The following is a 19,206-nucleotide window of genomic DNA, read 5'->3' on the forward strand; positions in this document are numbered from 1 at the left end:
GGAGACAGAGTAAAGGAATCAATACCTGCAGTTTGCAGTGGGCATCTTTGTGATAAAATACATAGTGGTAAAAAGTAACTAAAACTCTACAAACAATTACCATCAAACCTTACCATCAGCTCAGGCACGATGGTGCTCATGTCCTCACTGGAGAGAAATCTTAGATAACCCCTAGTTTTTATATCCCTCTTCGTGGTAGTTTGCTTAATCGTTGCTCTCACGTTGTAAGAAACAAATCCAAGATCTCCTACAAAGGATTGTGGCATGTCTCTAGACAGAAGGACCAAGAGAGACAGAGAAAGCTTTTTCTACAGGTTATGTTGTACTTATTCGGTAAAAAAAAGAAAAAGAAAAAAAAGAAAAGCTTGAAAGAGGAATGATAGCAAATAATAACACAAAACACAAAAAAAATCATACTTGTCAGGGATGGGGATGTTGAATGGGAAGACATGGGAGCCAGCCGTGAGGACATGAGTCTCTGTAATGACACGTAGCAATATATATATACATACATACATACATACATACATACATACATACATACATACATACACACACACACACACACACACACACACACACACACACACACACACACACACACACACACACACACACACACACACACACACACACACACACACACACACACACACAGAAAATAACTGAATTTGAGGTTAAATGCGAACACTAGGGGGTGGCAATAGTCCTCCCCTGGGACCCCAAATGACGCCCCATCACCCACCTTTCCCCTCTGGAAGGATGTCTTGCTGCAGATGGCAGTGGAGTTCCCTGGCGCTGTACAATTTGCTAGACAAACCATAGATGCTAGACCAACGATATTCCACCCAGGACACCTTGGTCTGACCCTTCAACTTCACAGTCAAGGAAACAATTTTAAGGTCTTCAATGAGTTCCAGCGTGAGTTTCCCTGAGACAACATCACCTCTGGTATACGTGTTACTGTCATTGTTGCGGTTATAGGTTGTCACCCTGAAGGTTTTCACTGGTCCCATTTCTGAACTCCTGGTAGAAAGTAGTCTTCCAGTCAGCCAAGTCTTCTGTTTGCCTGTTTACAGTAAGTCTGAACTAACTGAGCGACTGAGGTGTAGAGAATATATAATGCTTCATGGCCTGTTGCATAACCCTCATTGACAGTAAATGAAACTAACAGGGAGAAGTGTCGTGAGATTACTGGCAATTGAGAGCTCAGCAATAAAACATGCAGATAAGATTCCATTATTTCATAGACTTTCTATCTATGAAATGATAAGACTGGCCACCTGATGTACTGATTAATTTTGTGCTGGACAGATTAAGAGTGGACAGGTTAAAAAGTGTATCTGCTCCATTCAGTGTACAGTTTCATATCCTTTGGAAATACTTGCAAAAGTTCTGGATTTCCACCTTGAGCAAACAAAGAACAAGGAATTAAAACATTAAAACAAGGAATTGTAATGTGTAGGTCACTCACATGTGTCACAGTTCCCGTCATCCAATCCTTATCATGTTTTCAGGAAAACCATACATTTGTTGAAATCATCATAGGCATCCGTCAGTGATGACGATGAATTGCGCCTGAGGGGTCATCAGTTTTTATTGCCGACTGTGTCTGTACAACCCCCTCTCTTCTGCAGTAAAACAGCTAGTAGAATAGATGGACAACAAATGCTAAAGGGTTTCTTTTGTAGTGTTTTCACTGGTATGATAGTGATGTTTTTTTACATTGTTCTATGTCCTATGTTATTAGGCCACAAACAGTTTGGTTCCCCAAAAAAGGTTCAACTGAAGAATCCCTCATAAAATCACATTTCCTTAATATGCTTGTGGCAAGAAGCATACCGAGTTATCGTCTCACAATTCAAATTGTATATCTCAGAATCCTTTTTTCTCTCACAAATGGTTAACGGCTAGGGTGAGAAGTTTTTCTAGGCTTCCATATGAAAGGCAAAATTCCAGGGAAAAGTCATGCCTTTTTTAAATTCAGTGGTGGAAATGGGCTTCGATAGCTTTAACTTGAGAGTACTTTTCACTACAGAATAGCCTGAAATGCTAACTGTAACATCTCAGTCAGCACCTCAAATGGATTTAAGTAGGTAGCAACACAACCTCAGTATTTCAAGTGGGTATCAATTAGCACTTGAACTACTTCTCAAATGTAGGCAATTAATAATTCAATGTTGAACACATAGAATGAGGTTTATTGTCTAACAAAAATGATGCAGTTAGACAGGAAAATATTTGAGATATGTGTGAAGCTGTTTTTTCACTATGCCAGCAATTTATCTTTATGTTTTACCCAGCAATGTACTGGTACTCCAGTGGAAACACAGCTGAAGTGTAGCCTTAGAAGGCTTCCAGAAAATCCTTTTTGCATGTACTGGAGACAGCAGACTTTTGCCTTTCATAGTTGTGTACTAGAAGCATTATCTTGTGTACCAACCCCATTTAATAGACATTTCTCATTCTTCTCTTGGCTATGCTGGACATCCAAGTGGGCCCAAAACAAACCCTGAGCAGTAATTTATTGTGTCCATGCCATAGGCTGTAAAACAATATGCACAGTCACGCCATTGGTTTCTACTGACCGTAAATGAAGCCTATTTTGCAGCGATTACAAATGCAGCATCCTTCTATATCCGGTTGATATACGGTCCAAAATGTGAAAGGAAATTAATGCTATTGGCTGAAACCGCAGCGAGGGCGGGTCTTTCTATTATAGCCTCAATTTACAGATGCTTGCCCCTTGGTACATCCATGTAGTTTATTTGGCAAATATAAGTTTTACTTATGACTAGGCTTTATACTGAGAAACGCTTCTCATAGGGCCAATGCCAGACACGACTGCATTATTTGCTATTTTACATATTCTCTATGCAAAATCTTTCATAAACTGACATTTTCTTTAGATGTGGGAGGTTGTCAGACTTTAAGTCTTTTCAAAGTATTTTTAGTGTATGGCAGACATGAGTGGGTCTTTAGTCTTTAAGTATTTTCAAAGTCTTCTAGTATATGGGAGGCACTTAGCCTCGCGTAGCCAGACAATATCACACGACACACTGCGTGGATATTAGTCTGGTCCCTATCAACGGTAGATTTTCTTCCAAGGGGCGGTCACAAAAAGATCCAAACGGACTCTATTGGTTAGACCTAAACCAATCAGAGCAGTGCTTCCTTGAACGAACCAATCAGAGCAGTGCTTCCTTGTACGTCATTGCTCCAAATAAGGTGATAAGCCCGCCCACATTTGGATACTGGGCCCTGGTTGGCTCCGCACAACTGCGGAGGGAGAGAATTGAAATCTCTATGGAGGGGGGCCAGACCTAATCTGCCGAGGGCTAAAGTGCATGCAATTTTGCAAAGGCAGATTCGTCTGGAACCAGGCTAGGAGGCACTAGATGTTGCAATACCTGTTTTTGGTGAGTGTTCGCAATCATGTTAATTGTACAACTAGGAAGAAACCGCACTTATCAAATTTGGTTAAAAAGGTTTGAGTGGAGTTTGCATGTTCTCCCCGTGTCTCCTAGGGTAGTTAATACCCTCACAAAAACATGCAGTAATCCTGGTCACTATACTGCCTCCCCCTGGTCAGCCAGGGCGCCTGATGGAGGGGAAAGGAACTGGTTGGAATAACGTGTTCCTTCCACGCGCTACGTCTAACCAGGGAACCTCCCCCCTGTCGGGTGATAAGAAGCGGCCTGCTTGCTCCTCATGCATTGAACGAGGCATGAGCTTCAGCTTGGGCTCTCCCTAGGCTGGCAGAGGGAGAGTAGCGCCCAGGATTACATAGGCAATTGGCACTGGGTGAAAAAATAAGGGTTACAAAATCGTGGGATAAAAATTATAGTTAAAAAAAAAAAGGTTTGAGAATTCCTGGTATACTGCCCAACCACATTTAAGTTGACATTTATTATATGTACCTGGCATCGCAACACTCACACACACTTCAGTCACACAATAGCAAGTGCAGGGAGCACTTTCCTTTATTGTGGGACATGTGGACCCCGATCTGTATAAACTGAGATCACACACAAAGACTTGGTGTAAAAGGCGCTAGGTGGAGTAAGAAATAAGCTGTATTCACACATTCTGCCAAACCCATGCCGTCTTGTCTGTTCACATACAGATACACAACAAAAACAAAAAAAACAATTTAAACTTCATACACTTGCTGCTGTATTGTCTGTCCAAAATACCAGAGCCACAAAGAGTTTGGTCGCCCCCATTTCTTGAACATAGAATGAAGTGCTGGTGGTAAACGTGAAACAATTTCCTCCATAACATCATCATGGTGAGGTGCTCAACATTGTAAGGTCATTTTGAGTTTGTTTCACTGGTTATTTACCAACAGCCATGGAACAGGTTTGAGACATTAATATGGCGTCCAGAGAAAATTATAACATCTAACTACAACATCCAAACTATCTAAGGCTCTGCATAAGAAGCCCCAAACCCATCCCACCCCCTTTTCCCATCCCAATTACAAAAAGACATTTATAAAAGGGCAAAGCCATAGAGGGTAGCTACATAGTAAAATCCTCATTATTAATTTAACTATGCGTGTACAAATTGCTTCTATTTTTACACTCAGAGTTAAATGAACACTACAGATTTTATTGTGCACAGATTTTAGAAGACAGTTTCTGTTCCTACCAGGTAACCGGTCAGAAAAGCAGCTTGTACGCTACAAATCTATTAGTATTACAGTATATTGTCTGTGAATCGCCGTTACATGGATTTCTCCAGGGGACTCTGCTGGCAGAGAGGCAGTTTTTACTTATGTGCCTGCCTACAATCATGGGTTTCTTGAGACAACAGATGCTGGCATGTACCATTGAGTGAAATGAACCCCTGAGTGCAGTGGGGGGAGTTCTGCATTCTGAGGTTGTCCTCTATGACCAGATAAAACTTTGACAGGACCTAGTAGACCTGTAGGTATGTAGAGCTGTATGCAGGTGCTACATTCACTAAACGCAGGTAGAATCTTCGCCCCTTCGCCCACACCTTTGGCCCTGTAGATGACACTGTACTCAACAACTTAACACCGTTTGTGTTGTTGAACTACTTTAATAACCTGAATGAAGCTTAAGTAATGAGTGAATTGAGCCTGCTTCTCAAAGGTTGGAGAGACTATGTCAAATTCTGGCCTTTCAGCTGCTTCACTGACCTGCTACCTTCAACTACATAGACAGAGAAAATGATACAGAGAATACAAAAAACAAAAAAAGAGAGTTCTTTTTACATGAGTCCATTTCAGGAGCCTGCAAGCCCCTCTCTCCTCTCCTCCTTCTGACACGTTTTTAGCAGTCCCACTTTCACTTCCTCCTCGTGTGTGTGTGTGTGTGTGTGTGTGTGTGTGTGTGTGTGTGTGTGTGTGTGTGTGTGTGTGTGTGTGTGTGTGTTTTACATGAGTGGTGTGTGATAAGTGTTGATGTGTGAGCTTGTGTGTCTACTTGTGTTCTTTAGTGGGGGCAAAGTACAGCTCCATGGGTTTGTTAACTTTCCAGTACTTCTCACTGACCAGCTCCAGAGAAAACGAGCCATTGAGGACCTAATAATGGAACACAGTTTGAGAAGGAATGCGTTAAAAGCCAATGAATTGTTATCTCAGTCATCAACATCAAAATATGTGTGTTTTCTTGTGTCTCGTCTTTTTTGTCTTTCACTTGGATAAAGAGGACTCTTAGCTCAGTATTTTTTTTTTTACTTCTAGTCAATGAGTACCGTTGTGGGAATAGTTGTTGGTTTTATTTTTTTATTCAATATTAACAATCATGTTGATTAGGAACCAGACACTAGAGTTTTATTGTATGCACGTGTGTGTTCGTCTATACTTACAGTAAACTGGTTTGCAGCGGTAGGTATGTAGATGGTGTACTGTTTCTCTGAGGCAGCTTCTACGTTAACAGGACTGGCTTCTGCGTTTCTTCTCAGTTCTTCCAACGCCAGCCGGACAGCCAGATACTTGGACAGGTGGTCCACTGTAGCGTTCCCTGATGTCTTTATGTAACGAGGGACAAACTCCACACTAGACAGATTTTGAGAAAGAAATGGATCGACAGCTGTCAGAGAACAGGTTACATCTTTTAAGACACAGAGCAGATATGAGGTGGCTGTATATATTATGGATGTACATCAAATTAGAACTTTCCACTGTTCTAGCTCATTTAGAATTTTCAATTTACTTGGGGGGGGGGGGGGGGGGGGGGGGGGGGGGACCCCAAGTAAATTGGACATCTGTTTTGATACGCTGTCTTGATGACAGATCATGTGTGAACAATATGAGTGGAGGCACATGACACTTCATATGGATGGGATCTAATCAGACATTAAACCATGCATGTACTTTTAAAGACATTTATCATACCTGCCAAGTTACAACCGTGGTAAAAGAAAGTGTGAGTCAGTACCAACATCAATTTCGCTTTGATCAGTCATTTCCTGACTCCATATCAAGTTATTAAACATAAATCAAATATTGTGATTGATATCATTACAATCACAATATATTTATGTTATATTTTTCCATTAGTAATACTGATGCATCACTATTGCCTTTGCCCAAGTATAAAATTAGTCCACAGAGTGAAGCACTGACTACAGTCGAGACTTCTCACCTGCTCATTCACACTGGAACATCAAACAAACACTAGACACCACAAAGTCAAAGGGACACACACGGCCACTCCACTGATTTGACTGACTACATTCATTCACCAACAGTTAACATCTCTCTCTCTCTCTCTCTCATTGGAGGAAAGGAAGGGAAGTCCACACACTCAAGACATCAGGTCTGATGAAGGTCCACAGTGGTCGAGCTACAGTGCGCTTCCCTTATTCCTCACTCACTACCACTGTCCTTGACGCCCCATTCCGTTACTATAGTAACCAGACACGGCACGTGTTGGGCAGTAACAACGCTGACACAGATTAGTCTAGCCAACTCTGAGCCTAGACAGGATTTCAAGCCTCATATATGGCATAGATGGCCCCATCTCCAGAACTGATGTTACAAAAGCACAAGAAGAATGCCATTTAAATAGCAAATATATGTAAGGTATTGTTTTCTACTGATTTGTTTCTGTTTTCTGTAATAAAATGATTTATTTTCTTTTTATATATGCGTTTTCAGCTGGCATGTTGTACCTGCGTATTTTGACCAAGAATTAAAATAACATTGTTGACTTAGTGATCGGAAATGAAAGCCTGCAATGCGAGAGGTGTCTACTAAACATTCCTTTACAATGGCAGTGACTGTGAAACTGTATTATGTAGGAACATACAAAGATCGGATCATGTAGAGAAGATACGGTAGATGGGAAGATACGGTACTCATTAAATGTCTTGGAAAATATGATCTGGAGTCTCTTGCTGATATTAAGTTATTATCTTGTCATTAAACTACACCTTCATCAATGTTTGCCGTCTTAAATCTCAGTTCTTCAGATCAACCTAAATATGAAGCACTGATTCTTTGTAACACACAGACTAAGGCCAACCCCTGTACCACAGATACGCGGTTCACAGGCAATTCAAGCTCTTTTCAGACACTTTAATGGAAATACTGTTTTGAGGACTTTACAATTGGCATGCTTTATTTTCTGTAAAAGGTAAGAGAGGAAAGATGTGGCAGTGTGTGTGTACCTGTTTTGAGCGTCGTCCTTCTCCATCAAAGTAGGATGCGGCCTAAAAACCAGTTCTATTTCGCTGGCACCCCCTTCAATGACAGAATCCCCACCCCCGTTCTCAGCTGCATTGTCCATATCCAAACCGCTGTCATCACTGGTCTTGGTGCGCTTGATGCTCGGGCCTGCCTCCTAGAGGATTAGGATGGAACCCAGAGTTAGATATATGGACATATGAACAACATAGTAGCCAAATTATTTTATCTGCTGTCATTGGTGCTATAAGCTGGCTTTGCGGGCGAGATCGGTCTAACGGTGATAGACAAATACTCAGGTTAAAGTGGATACGCCTTTTAATCGACATGGTTTGTGTTATCTACATCTGTACAACCGGTGCCTCACAACACACTCGGGCGTGATGTAGCAGCAGCAGTCTTGCTGTTATTGGTTCTCCTACCTCTGCTCTTCCTGGTACAACAATAGCAGCTGCAGCTGCATTTTGCTCCTCTCCTCTATGCTTCTGTCCTGCTTCTCCTTTGCTTCCTCTGCTCTGGCCTCCACTCATATCTGAGCTGCCCTGCCTCACCGCCTGTCCTGTCTAGTTGGACATAGTCAGTACAGTTGTATTTGGAAACATGGCAAAGCATTTAAAAAGCTTGGCATTTCCAAACAAATGTGTATCTATTTGCTCCCCTTTCAAACCCCCCAACTAACCTCCTCCTCACCACCATGGTCACCACTTCTCTTTATGTTTTTGCTCAGCCAGTCTTTTAACCTTTTCATCTGAAAATTCAAACATGTGATTTGACATGCTATTAGTACATGTGTGAATCACCCACTGGGTGTCCGTTTACATCCACTGGATCCTAGCTAGCAGCTAACTAGACAGAGCCCTCGCCTCTGCTTTTCTCACAGCTGTGTGAATTCATCTGGATCTGAAGCGTATGTATGCAGCATAAAATAATGTTAGTTTCTAAAGAGATATTACAAAGCTCTAACCTCTCGTACAGTTTAATTGATAAACAAACCCACCTGGTTACTATGAACAGACGCGTTGCTACAGTGGGAGGAGTCTCCATTGTCCTCCGCTCCACTGCCGCCGTTCTCCACTGTGTGTTTCTTACCACGTTGCAGTCTGTAACAAACAGTCATGCAATAATAATTACACACCCCCACAGGACCTCATTTATCAAATCTGAGCTGAACAAATTTCATTCTATATCACTTGTACATGCATTTATACAATGTGGGATTCATCAGTATATCAGTTTGTTCATAGGAATCTGAATAGATTTCACAAGTGCTCCAACTGTTTGTATTGCATGCGTAAATAGCAAACACATGTCTATAAAGCTTGTTTGTAAAGTGTGACATTGGCTTAAGAAGCAGACAGATTATGAATGTCCCATTGCCTCATTGCTTTCAAGTTTGCAGAATGAGGCAACACTGTGCAGTGTGCTTCTATTATAAGCACTTCCATTGTGCCTTCTCCTAGCTACAGTATATGGCAATTGATGTATCATTTTCGATGATTTTAATTGTGGGTGGGCTACTATGTTTCTTCTAAGACCTACTTGAGCAAACTCCAAATCCGTGCAGAAATAGGACATAACAAACGTTCTTATTTAATAAACATATTTTGCAACTTTGCTCTGGTTCTGTACCATGTGATACGGGTGTATGTGCATGGCTCATCTCATCATAGCCTATGTCTTCAGTCACTCCTTAATTAACTTAAGTCACAAAAATCTGATTACTGTTGCGTTTCGTGTGTTTGTGTGTGTACCTGGTCATAGCCTGTATTTTCAGCCCCTCTTCTATGCTGTGAGACAGAGCTTGCTGGTTGTTGTGTTTGCTGATGCGAGCCAACACCCTCTCTTGGTGAGCCTCGTACTCATCACGACTGGGGTAGATCTTACCTGAGACACCACAAGACAATCTCAGTTACCCAGCAACGCATAATAATGAATGTTTGGCATTGTTGCACTGTGCCATGCTGCCCCCTCCCCTCACAATATCATTCACAGTCCTGTGATGGTACGATGTAAGGCCAGTTGACATAGGATCTTTAGTTATTTACTGAAAACTAAGGTATACCAGATTAGAAACATTAGTGACCTGATCCATTAAAATAATTTCCACCTAAAAAAAACTTGCATATATATATATATATATATATATATATATTCAATATGTTGTCAATATAATATATATAAGGTTACAAACTAAGTTTGACATGGTTAGAAGTCTAAATGTCAGTCTAAATGTCAGCATTTTTTTTACATTTTGCAGCAACTTCAGGATATGCTCTATGATTACTGAGATCAAACTTCACTTTGAAGCATTAAGACACTTACTGATCAGAGCATCAAAGTTTGGGTCTGGACGCAGTGACCTCTTGGACACCAGCTTCTTACGACAGGTAGGACACTCCTTATTACTGGAGGGAGAGAGAGAGATTAGTGGGGGATATAGACAGATAGGGGGAATGAACAGAAAGTTCTACTGATAGGAGTCTTTTGTCTTTTAAAATTAAGTAGGTTAACTGCATATTCATTTACATTCGGAACAACTGGCTAACTTCATTAGCAGTCTGGCCATCATTAAATGTAAAACAGAGCTAGCCTGCTTTCAACTCCAATGCTAAACAGGTCCTGTCCTAATTCAGCAGCCAAGACAAACAGCGCTACCCAGATTTACACAAAGGGGTTAAAATGCTTTGCACAGCACAGCTAAACAGTGCTAGTTAAGGTGCCCTGGTGGCTCAAACAGTTCATCCACTGACCAGCGTACAAATACCGGTGTCACATAACATGCTTCTTCCTCTGTGGTAACATTCCCATCTCTTCACCGCCAACAAAAGCATTAGGGCCTGTTAAATAAAAACATCTTTATAGCGAGACTGGATTGCATTATGGGACCAAACTCACCCAGATCTCAGTGCAGTGATGATGCAGTCGGCGCAGAAGCGGTGTAGACATTCTTTGGTTGTCATGGTGTTCTTCAGCATGTCCAGGCAGATCGGACACATCAATTCACTGTGGAGAGACCTGGGTGATACCGCTATCTCCAATCCATCTGTTATGGCCTCCTGGAATCACAGAGGAAACAGGAATATCAACACAAATATAAAAAAATCACACCTGTGTGAAGGTAGCGGCGCCTTTGATATATTTTGTCATAGATATGTGTTTCTATGACAAAATATATAGACATCTAATTCTATATTCATGACATCATAGTGATGTCATGAATAGTAACATAGTGATGTCATGAATAGTGACCAATCAGAACGTTGACGGACCTGACCAATCAGAACGTTGACGGACCTGACCAATCAGAACCTTGGCGAGCCTGACCAATCAGAACGTTGACGGACCTGACCAATCAGAACCTTGGCGAGCCTGACCAATCAGAACGTTGACGGACCTGACCAATCAGAACCTTGGCGAGCCTGACCAATCAGAACGTTGACGCAAAAGCCAGGTATAGAGGGCTAATATCCGCTCTATACCTAAAGGTATAGAGCGGCTAGCGCCGCTAAAAAAATCACACCCAGTATGAAGTGGGCGGTGTGGTCACAGTGGTCATCACAGTGATGGAAGTGATTCACTTAAAAAAAAACATAAAAGTGCATAGTCCTATTTATAGGGCTATGCACATGTGTCATGTGTTTCTAGCCAATCACAGTCCTGAATAGAGTCATGGTGGCCAATCACGGTGCAGGGTTAGGGGGGTACAATGGTGGCCAATCACAGCGCAGGGTTGGGGGTGCAATGGAATGTCGATGTCCAAACCTCACATATAGGGGCGGTTGCAACCGGCCTGGTGGAGACCTGCACTCCGAGAAGCACACTTTTCTAGTTCTCCAACTTACTTCATTGCAGGAAAACCGTCACGTACATCACAGAGTAGACTTCATTAATATTTGTTTTTGAGCGGTGCAACCGCTCCTATAAGAGGGTTTAGGACCCATCCGTGGCGAAAGTTTTTCTTTCCGTCGTGAAAATTTGTCTTTCGCTGTGACGCCATGCTGTGGAAAACAAGCCCATAGGCTAAGCTTTGCAGGACGTGCTGTGATTGGCACATGATGAAATTAACTTCAAACTTCGCAGACGTGCTGTGATTGGCTAGCGAGACGCATGATGAAATTAATAATAATGTAAACTAGAAAAAGTGCTCCTCGGAGCACAACTCTCCGCCAGAAGACTTGTGTTGGTTCGAAGGTCGCGAAGGTCGCTATCCCTCTTGTATATGCAAGTGTCCTATCCATCCTGTCTGTGTAAGTGTCCTCTTCCGTTCATTCTGTGTAAGTGTCCTATCCCTCCTGTCCTATCCGTCCTGTCTATGTAAGTGTCATATCCCTCCTGTCTATATAAGTGTCCTATCTGTCCTATCTGTCCAATAAGACAGATAGGAACAATTGGACCGCGATACTTGACTACTTCCGGTTCGAAGGTCTGGGAGTGAGCTAGTGGCCGGATTTTCGGTATTGGAATCTGGCTTATCACAGTGACACATGTATTTATAGGTCGCTATCCCTCTTGTATATGTAAGTGCCCTATCCAACCTGTCTGGGTAAGTGTCCTCTTCCGTTCTGTCTGTGTGAGTGTCCTATCCCTCCTGTCTGTATAAGTGTCCTATGTCATATCCCTCCTGTCTATATAAATGTCCTATCTGTCCTATCTGCCAATTATGTATCAGCCATGCAGCCATTTCATGGTTCCCGTCTTACCTCACTCTGACAGTGTCGGAGACACTGTCAGAGTGATGCCATGTATATATAGGCCCGGTGGCGTCACTAGCCAATCAGATCACAGTATTTCACGTGTCACGTGAGGCTTGACCAATCGGTGTGTCATGTTTAGAAAGAGTGAGGTAAGACGGGAACCATGAAATGGCTGCATGGCTGATACATAATTGGCAGATAGGAACAATTGGACCGCGATACTTGACTACTTCCGGTTCGAAGGTCTGGGAGTGAGCTAGTGGCCGGATTTTCGGTATTGGAATCTGGCTTATCACAGTGACACATGTATTTATAGGTCGCTATCCCTCTTGTATATGTAAGTGTCCTATCCAACCTGTCTGGGTAAGTGTCCTCTTCCGTTCTGTCTGTGTGAGTGTCCTATCCCTCCTGTCTGTATAAGTGTCCTATGTCATATCCCTCCTGTCTATATAAATGTCCTATCTGTCCTATCTGCCAATTATGTATCAGCCATGCAGCCATTTCATGGTTCCCGTCTTACCTCACTCTGACAGTGGCGGAGACACTGTCAGAGTGATGCCATGTATATATAGGCCCGGTGGCGTCACTAGCCAATCAGATCACAGTATTTCACGTGTCACGTGAGGCTTGACCAATCGGTGTGTCATGTTTAGAAAGTGAAAACGCAGTGATAACAATACTCTCCTGGCGGAGAGTAAAAATGTAAGCACGTCACTTCACAGGACATACTGTGATTGGCTAGCGAGACGCATGATGAAATTAATAACTCATAAATCTCACCGCTCACATGATGAAATTAACTTCGAACTTCGCAGACGCGCTGTGATTGGCTAGCGAGACGCATGATGAAATTAATAATAATGTAAAAAATGTAAGCACGTCACTTCGCAGGACGTACTGTGATTGGCTAGCGAGACGCATGATGAAATTAATAACTCATAAATGTGTGATTTTGTAGCTGAAAAGGTGACTGTAGCTGAAAAGTGACACTTTTGCATGCCTGCAAACATGTCCGAACCCATAAATCTTTTTTACCATAACCTCCTTTTTCAGAAATGAACCATTGAGGGTTAAAAAAGGTCTTAATACTAATATCACAGACAGTGAAAAGTAGGCGAGTATATATATATATTTATATACATACTTAATTATTATTATAATATTTATTTTGTGTGTGTGTGTGTGTGTGTGTGTGTGTGTGTGTGTGTGTGTGTGTGTGTGTGTGTGTGTAATATATATATATATATATATATATATATATATATATATATATATATATATATATATATATATATATATATATATATATATATATATATATAAATTAACGAATTCCTCTTCTCTTAAACGTTGCCAGGAAAGCGGTAGAATGACACTTTAGTCGTTATTTCAGTCTCAGATCTGTTAAAACAGCGAGGGACACAGCACTGCGCATATTGGCAAAATACACATTTGGGCGCGGAAGTTGTTCTGATGGGGCGCAACGTCAAGGCTTAACAACAGAACAGTGCGTGGTGTTATTTTGAGTATTTTAGGTTCATCGTTATTGTAGATGCCAGTATCTGAAAAGGGCAGAATAGGGATACAATGTTACCTGAGGAGTTCTCTGTAGTTCGTAGAGACTCAGTTCCCAGGTCTTACTCAGGGGTTGGACCCCATTGGTCTGAACAGTCTGGGTCATCATGAATACTGAAACACACACAATCACATCAACTTAGAAATCCTCAAAAGACATGTAAAACAGAAGGACAGATAAAAACGAAATAAAACAAATCTTGTAAATGAGCAATTGGTTTAAATTGAAATCTAATTGGAGCAGTCTATGACATGGTTGCTTCTTGTCTTCCTTTGAGATCTGACCTCTGGCAAGGCTTTAGTGCAGTACACCTATTAAGGTCACAAATGTGGAATACATTTTGCCTGTGCAACCTTTAATTAAAACTTGTGAACACTGCACTCTACAGTACTAACAATGAAAGACAAATCAACCTTATTTCATTCGTTATGGAAGTTGCATACTCTCATAGCAATAGAAATATGGTTTTATGTGATCTCTCTGCCTTTCACAAGTGTGGAGGTATGGGATTAATATAGGATTTCAACTATTTGGAATACATATGTAAAACGGTATGCAAATTGCATCCAATATCTTTTTTTTGCGTGAATCTATGATCAGTGTGATGTGAAAGAACATATTCACTCAGCAACAGAGAATGATGCACATCTGAAATTTGTTCAAGTCTCAGTATAATCTAATATTTACCCATCTTCACTTGTAAGTATGATCACAAGGATGATAATAAACAATGCCGTTTTCTTCAGCAGTGCATTATCATCACAACTTTAAGTTTAAAGGTCCTTACACACCAGGGAGCATTGTTTTCGTGTTATTAATTTGCCTCACAACCACCACCAGTGTGGGGATTTATCTTGACACTTGTCATTCGGTGGCAGTGTGTTTTTACCTTTAACCATCGGCATGGTAAGAAGTCAAGAAATTAGAGTACTAAGAAAATAGTTATTTGCTATTAAATAACCAGGATAACAAGAAGACATCAAAGCTGGCATCTATCTAAATAATATGTAAACAGTCAATGCCACATTTCTACCAGGCACATGACTCTCTGGATTGTGATTTTAATGTCAGGACTAAATATGATCTTCATGGACCAAATATGATCTGGATCTAAGAGAGGAAAGAATAACAAGAGGGAAAAGGTAGACGATAATAAATAAAAACATGGCTACGCAAACATGTTTCAACCGCAACCAGTCTTCACCAGAGACAAAATTGGGGGAAAAATGGATCCGGATCGTTTTTTTCCCCAGAGCCTGTTTTGGCACTCAGATTGAGTTTTACTTGTTACAGGGCTGCACAATATCGGCAGTCTGTCATATTGGCTGTGCTCTTTATTGTAATGTCCTCTTATGTCTATCTTTTTTTGTGAATGTGTGTCACTTATCTGCTTCTTGGCCAGTTCATTCTTGTAAAAGTAATATTTTTAATGGTTAAATAAAGGTTTATTTTTACAATATGGAAAAGATATATAATGTTGTAATTATCTTGTTAGAATGGCGATACAACATAGGGACTAAATATTAAAGTGTCTCAGACTCTCTCTACAACTCTGATTGTATTGGAGGTGACAGTTGTTTTTCCTCCTCTACTAGTATGCTCAGTACATTTGTCATTAATATTGTGAATACCTAGTTTTAAGTTGAGTCAGTCATCTGACATATGTATCCATCCATTTTGCCATACAAAACAAAAAGGATCTACAATCCCTGTTGTACCAATTCTACATTAACGTTGTAATTTGTTGTCGTTTTGGGCTTATATACAGAAATGTATAACCAACATTTCTGGCTGTCCTGGTCTGTTAATGTTAGAGTTTCTGTCAGAGGATTACAGAGACCTCTGCTAATTTGGCTCCCAGGCAGGCCTAGAACATATGTTGTCAAGTTGAAAATGATGGAATATTAATTACACCAACAGACCCACGGCCACATTGTTCGTCCCTCAAAAGCAGTTACCTTAAGGATAGACAGCTTTTCTATGGGAAACCCTACAAATAAACATGTGGCCTGGTGTCTAAGGCTAGTCAACATTCTCATTGTGTTTGGACGTCTGACACATTCACAAAGCATTATAACTAGGGGTGTAACGATACGTTTTAACAACGATTCGATACGTATCACGATACTTGGTTGTCGATACGATACATGAACGATACAGGTTAATTTAGAACGACACGTTTCGATTCAGTGATTTAGTCGATACGATACATGAACGATACAGGACAGGTTAATTTACAACGATACAATTCGATTCAATGATTTAAAATCGATACAGTAACTATTTATTTACCGAAAAATTCTGTGTGAAAAATAAATACCTGGATACTGGATATAACCCCTCTTTCTTTTTTTTCTTCTTAAAAGAACTTAGTATTGATATAATTGATTATAACGCTATGGGGCTGGTGGATGAATTGAATACACAGGACCCCAATGGAAACAAGCCACAGTGCTTTCTTGGGTTATCCTTTTAGCATCCTTTTAGCATCCTTTTGTATGGAACGCTGTGCTTTTTTTTTTTTGCTGCAAACTGTTAATAAAGTATTCAATCAATCAGACACCAACTACCTTTTACATTAGGTTATTAAATAAATTAATGATAGATGTCACCTATCCCATGTTGCCACACCTCCCAACCAAAACTGGAATATCCTTAGCACTGCAACCATCCCCCCTTCTTTATCAACAACATAAATGATGTTTCCAGAATAGAATATGTATTATTACTCTATAATACATGCAACTGAGTAGTTTGATTAACAATGGGACTTAGGAGTTAAGTGAGGCAAACATGTTTTTCTTCGGCAGCTGTTGGGCACATTTCAGTAAATAGACAGATCCCAACCCCCATCCATAGCCTACACACTGTGTAGTGTGTAGAAGGTCGGCTAGTTCATTTGAAGCTCAGTTTGTATAGTTAGCCAAGTCAACCGTATCGATTGGCAATAATGCATCGTCAACACTTAATCAGTTGACAATAAAAATACGTCATTTATGTTGAAAATACGTTGTTTTTGTCGAGCGATACGGTCGTCCGAAGAAGTGTAAATTAGCCTTTAGAGGCTAGCTGCTCTTCGTGATGCTAAAGACTAGTGTTGCCATGTCCGCTTATTATACGCGACTTGTGGGCTTGTTTTTCGGTTACGTTGCTTGTAAATATTGGTTAGTTTTTGGGGCTCGTTTATTAAGTGTTAGTTGCTTATTTGGGCTTGTTTCCTTATGTTGTTAAAACCAGTGTTTCTCAAACATGTTCAAGTCAAGGACCCCAAAATTACTATGTATTCGTCTGCGGACCCCCATGCCCCATCTGAAAATATTTGATGCCAGGGACCCCCATAGACGTTTCAAATAATATTCCACATTTTTCAAAATTTCAAGATTTGTTGTTGTTGATGTTGAAAATAACAGATCTACGTTGTGAGCTTGCAGATAGGCTATTTTCAAATAGTTATGTTTTGTTTAAATGTTTAAAGGTCGAAGGGCTCGCTTCTTTTGGGCTTGTTTTCATAGACCTGGATGCTTGTTGCTCTCGCAAAACCTGGCAACCCTGCTAGCTGCTCTCTTCGTGATGCTAACGACAGGAGCCACATTCTAGTTTTAAAAAAATACAAGAGAAAGAGACAGTATGTCGACTATGGGGCTCGAATTCGTGGTTTTATGTCAGTTTGAAGGATAACATACTAACAATAAACAATAAACTGCAGTGTAATTGGCGCTGTGACAGAGAGAAAAAAACAACAACAGAAAGAGGCGACGCACGAATCCCTTTTGTGCTTCACAAAATGACGCTTCCTCCTTTTCGACACGAATACATCAATATATATAAACAATCATCGTCCCATGATCCAGTCAATTAATGCAGGTTACGCTGTCTAGTTGTGATTTAGAGAATAATGTTTGTTTAAACACTTACATTTTCTGTTGTGGACACGAGCAGATCCAGCTAGAGCTAGTAGCCACTGTGCGCGTTATGGCATAGGCAATATGGCGGATTTACTTGTCGCCATGCACTCTGGGAACTGTAGGCAATGTGCCAGACTGAAAATCCGCACGCACGCACACACACACGCACACACACGCACGCACGCACGCACGCACACACACACACACACACACACACACACACACACACACACACACACACACACACGCCTTTCCTCCTTTTTTCTTGCATTTTTTGGAAAGGAGGTGTGTGTGCGTGCGTGCGTGCGCGTGAATTGAAACTTTCAATATACACGCTGTTGATAGAATGTACTCTAGCCCATATATTCATACTCATTGGTGATATATTCATTCATGTATTCGCTGTTGATAGACTGCATTCATACATATTTATTGATTGACTGTAGCCTATATATCTTACCTCATTCATTCAGAGGCCCAGTGTAGATGTCGAGTGTCAGAATCTAAATCTAACTATTATTATCATTATTATTATTTTTTTTATTATTATTATAATTATTATTATTATGTTCTCGACTATGCTGTTGCTGCTATGACATCTGAATTTACCCCTGGGGATCAATAAAAGTTAAGTGAAATCCGTTACCAATGTTGCCACTAGATGGCATCAAAGTTTTTAATTTAATCTTTGTTTTTTTGTGTTTGGAAGGCTAGATATGCGATCGACATAGACATATGACCCCAAGCATCAGTGACACCATGAACGGATGAAAGGTGCTAAATTACACAACATTAAGTATACTTCTGTTCTCTTAAGTTTTATTTGACTTTTACCAAAAGATAACAACCGATATGAATCAATGAATGAATTCTATATGTATAGCTTTTCCAAACATAGTTACAAAGTGCTTTACATACATGTTAAAAACAGCAAACATCTTATTGAAGTATTATTGAATATGAACTTGAACTTATTAGTCAGAAATGTAAACAGCACGAGGTACAGTCAGACATTAAAGGTTAAAAAGTATTGGGGACTTGTTTCCATTGCGCTCCCATATAATTCATCAACATAGCATAAAGAAATAACACAATAATACATGTCATCAACAAATACAAAACACTGTACCAAGGAGAAAAGGGGAAATGTCAGCAGTGAATGATACCTTCTTTCTAAGAGAAGTTGCACTTACCTCCCTTTGTGGTCTCCTGATAGATGTTTTTTCAGGCTAGTTTTGAAAGAATCCAGTGATTGCCATCTTTTAATGTGTCAGGGCATTACACATTTTGGTGGCAGAGTAGTAGAATGAGAATTTTCATGTCCCAGATCATTGTCGCTCCCTCTGGTATTGTGGCTGATAGAGCTGTTAT

General features: G+C 40.6%; 1 protein-coding gene across 2 annotated transcripts; it reads right to left on the bottom strand.

The window, feature by feature from the left end:
• Positions 1–3,950: 3,950 nt before the first annotated feature.
• On the bottom strand, positions 3,951–17,922 carry rnf2 (ring finger protein 2). Of its 2 annotated transcripts, XM_084058263.1 has the most exons (11): positions 17,846–17,922; positions 13,949–14,043; positions 10,556–10,716; positions 9,983–10,065; positions 9,412–9,544; positions 8,658–8,760; positions 8,340–8,408; positions 8,083–8,223; positions 7,645–7,817; positions 5,839–6,028; positions 3,951–5,551 (listed from the first exon to the last, which is right to left on the bottom strand). In XM_084058263.1, exons 2-11 carry the CDS (start codon positions 14,036–14,038, stop codon positions 5,450–5,452), a joined length of 1,245 nt encoding a protein of 414 aa, XP_083914389.1. In that variant the 5' UTR covers positions 14,039–14,043; positions 17,846–17,922; the 3' UTR covers positions 3,951–5,449. The 2 variants fall into 2 exon arrangements, with proteins under 2 accessions (XP_083914389.1, XP_083914390.1); XM_084058264.1 differs by lacking the exons at positions 8,083–8,223; positions 8,340–8,408.
• Positions 17,923–19,206: the final 1,284 nt, after the last annotated feature.

This window comes from Gymnoscopelus microlampas, assembly GCF_963454915.1.
Source record: "Gymnoscopelus microlampas genome assembly, chromosome: 5".
In the NCBI taxonomy this organism is placed as follows: Eukaryota; Metazoa; Chordata; class Actinopteri; order Myctophiformes; family Myctophidae; genus Gymnoscopelus; species Gymnoscopelus microlampas.